This window comes from Rhagoletis pomonella, unplaced genomic scaffold (genome assembly GCF_013731165.1).
Source record: "Rhagoletis pomonella isolate Grant_MI unplaced genomic scaffold, Rhpom_1.0 Rhpom_scaffold_00006, whole genome shotgun sequence".
NCBI lineage: Eukaryota > Metazoa > Arthropoda > Insecta > Diptera > Tephritidae > Rhagoletis > Rhagoletis pomonella.
Window position 1 is genome coordinate 19309779 of NW_023458560.1, and position 3510 is coordinate 19313288.

At 37.4% G+C, this 3510-nt stretch overlaps 1 protein-coding gene across 1 annotated transcript in view; it reads left to right on the forward strand.

The window, feature by feature from the left end:
• The first annotated feature begins 405 nt into the window (after nucleotides 1–405).
• The window catches only part of LOC118740478 (calcium/calmodulin-dependent 3',5'-cyclic nucleotide phosphodiesterase 1), a 737853-nt gene continuing 734748 nt past the window's right edge, over nucleotides 406–3510 (forward strand). Inside the window, exon 1 of the mRNA XM_036472036.1 lies at nucleotides 406–1362. Coding sequence (XP_036327929.1) covers nucleotides 852–1362 — 511 coding nt within the window. The 5' untranslated portion in view covers nucleotides 406–851. The remainder of the gene's footprint in view (nucleotides 1363–3510) is intronic.

The window sequence follows — 3510 nt, forward strand, 5'->3', positions numbered from 1 at the left end:
TTCTTTGAAATTTTTAAAAATAAATAAATCATTGATTTTTTTATAAATGTGAAGGGCTAATTACGAAGCTTGGTAGTGCTAAAATTAAACTTTGATTTATATTTTATATCATAATTTTGTAAAGGGCTTATGCATGAATGAGAATTAATTATTACTTTTTTATAGAATGTAACGGCATTCAAAAGTGAAGATATACATATTTAGATTTGTTTAACTAACTTTTGCCTAATACCCATGTTTATTCGCAAACTTTATTCAACTATGTAACTAAATTTTCTTTAAAACCTAAAATAATGGCCAACGCAATTCAAAAATTAAACACAATTAAATAATTTTTTTTAAATTCTATATTAGTTGATACGCATCTATATATACTCTTGATAGGAAAAGAATTGTAAAGTGAAATATTATGTAAAAATAAAAAAAAAAACTTAATATCCAAAATTAAAAACAAAATCTTTACCCTTTGACCTTCGTATATGTGTATGCTGTGTCTGTCTATTTCATCTCCGTGCATAAGCCCCCACCTGTGCGATAATAAAATAAAACGTCGCTTCACTAAATATAAAGAGTGAGCATTGTGTATAAAATTTAATTCCTAAAAATCCAAAATAAGAGTAAAAATCAAACAAAATGTTACTCCACTAAATATTATATCAGCTTTGTGCAAAATATTTAATTCCTAAAAAAATCCAAAATAAGAGTGAAAATCAAATTTTACCAAATACGTGAGTGCAATCTTTTTCTGATCTGTGCAGTCAACTCCAAATCACTGCGCACTAAAAAGTAACGCAACATTACATCGCGTGTTGCAAGTATATAAACGCACGTGTGGTGCCAGCAACAACAATATGTCGCAACAAAGTTCGCGCCGTATTTCACCGCCACACTTTCGACGCGCCTTCGTGGTGCCCGGCACAGCGACACAAATTGGCAATGCGCCAGCAGAAGCCGCTACAACGGATGCAACAATAAAAACAGCAAACATTGTTGATGTTAGCTGTTATCAAACTGTTGCCACATCACCTGTCGCAAAAGCAACAATAACAACAGTTGCAACCACTGCAAGCATTGCTCATTTGAGTGGCAGTGCGGAAGGCGGTGTCGTCACCAGCACTACTGCCACCAGTCCCCAGTTGGCAGACGCTAATACCCACACTGCCAGTCGCATTGGTGTTGCAAATATACGTGCGGGTATGGTGAGTGGTGTTGGTGGCCGCACAATGCCCTCTTCCTGTCCGGATTCACCGATTCGCCGAGTTTCGTCAAGTTTAAAGAACTCAGCTTTGGGTTTCGCTTCACGATTTTTCAACAAATGTAAAGCGGCCACTTTCACCGTCGATGGCGCCACATACACAATAGGTAAGTGCAAGCTGCATATACGTACATACAAATACTTATATACATGCGTATGTATGCATGCAAATTGTAAGAGTGAGTGTGATTGATGCATGCATATTCGAAAATTTGTGCAAGTAGTTGTTTATTCGTGTTTAGCCGTAAAACTTTTAAAAAGTAGTTCGAGTGAAAAGTTCAAAAGTTCAGCGATGCATAATTCTCAAGTGAAAGGCAACGAATAGGGGATATAAAATATTTTAGTGCTAATTTCTGTTAATGGAAGCACTTCACTTCGCTCAGATACGTTGTGAAGAAGTTTGTTGGAAAATTTAGAGTAGTTGCGAACATTTAAGTACTCAAAAAAGATTGCAGGAAACAGGAAACTGATATTCGCAGCACACTGCCGACACCACACACCACAAAAATTACTGACCTGGTCATCATTTCCCAAAATCTAACTATTTAAATCCTGTCCGAACTAACATATTAAAGGAGAAAATTTAAAAAAGCTAAATGCCTTGGAATATATTTTCGGCATTATTGTGCTATCATACAGATAAGGTTTTTTCTAGTTATCTTTTAGATAGCCAATCAGATGATAAAATTCACGTCTGCCAAGAGACGCTTAAAATTTCGGTACCTAAACTACTATGAATTACAGGCCATTGTTGGATCGAAGGCAATGAAGTCGCTGACGAAAGATCTTTAACTTTCATTTCCGGACGGCAACTATACTGTGGTGTCAGTTGGTCCTCTTCAAGAGCCATAATTATTTAGTAGATGCACTCTGAACGCAGTAGATACTGCAGATAGGCCCTTAGACTTTAAAGAAATGGAATGTTATTATATTAAATAAAAATGACATCAGGCTTACTTCTAGATATTTAAATAGCTACAACCCACTGCTACCGAGTCAGAATATCGGCTCTGCGTTGAAGACGATAAGAATGAAGAACACATTATCTGTGATTCTTCGATCTTGGCCAGACTAATACTTAATCATTTTCAAGCCGAAAGTATCTTGAGAATACTCGGTTCTCGACTCTACCTTTAGGAGATGGAAATGATATTTCCGGTAGATTGTCTGTTATTTTTATTTATTATAATTTCGTCTTCTTGTTTGACACTACAGTCTTCTCGAAATAAAAAATAATTTCACTAAAGAATGATCTTGCCTTATTTTTATAAGCTTAACGCTCGCTCTCGACTTTCTGATTCCACCAAAATTCATTAAAGGTGTTTCTTTTCTACCTCTATGCCTGACACTTGGCCAAGCTTGATATATTACCCTAAAGCCGGCACCGATAAACTGGTACGCCAGTTCCTCCAGTTCCGCCAAAGTTTCCGGTGTGCCCAGAGTAAAGCTCACCAGCTTAACTTAAATCGAACTGGGTATATCTATAAACGGAAAACGAGTACTTCGAAGAACCCTCCAGGTTCGTCTTACACATCGTTCAAATCCAGAGTGAAATCTAGAATCACCCGGCGGCTTTGGTGTTAAATTGGCGTAATTTTTCCATTACTGATAACGAGCTTAGGTTAGTTAGCGCTTCCTGTTCGCTCTCTAATTGCTTCTTGATATTCTGCGTCGGGATCTCTCTACCGTGTGGCATGCCGATCGTCGTGGCATTCTCATCACTAAATTGAGCTAGAAAAAAATTGTTTAAGTTGTTTGCTATATACATGGATGCAGGGCCTTGCTATTTTAGTAGTTCTGGATGGATAAGCCGAATGATATGGATTATTTTGTCTGGCTCCTCTGATATCACCGGTAGCAAGACTTTCGCTCTACGCCTCGGTGGAATATCATTAACGTCCTTAACTCTGCACTCAGATAAACTTCGCCCAATTGACCGACTGATGATTTATATACTACCTCAGAAGACCCGTTATGCAATGGGTTTTGTGTTGCCCTGAAAACTGCCCACAGCCGTGCTCAATAAAGGCTGTCAAGAATTTTTTAGCTCATTGTATCAACAATGGATAGTATACCATTTCCTCCTTGACCTATTTCCGCTGGACTCTTAATGCTTTCCTCTCTTCTTAGCTGTTGTCTAGCATACCCAACAACATGCGATCTCTTACAATCTTCGCAAAAGAATTCCCTTGCGTTTTTTCCATAATTTTCATTAGAATAATTTTCATTACCACAACATCACCTGATCTATTTAT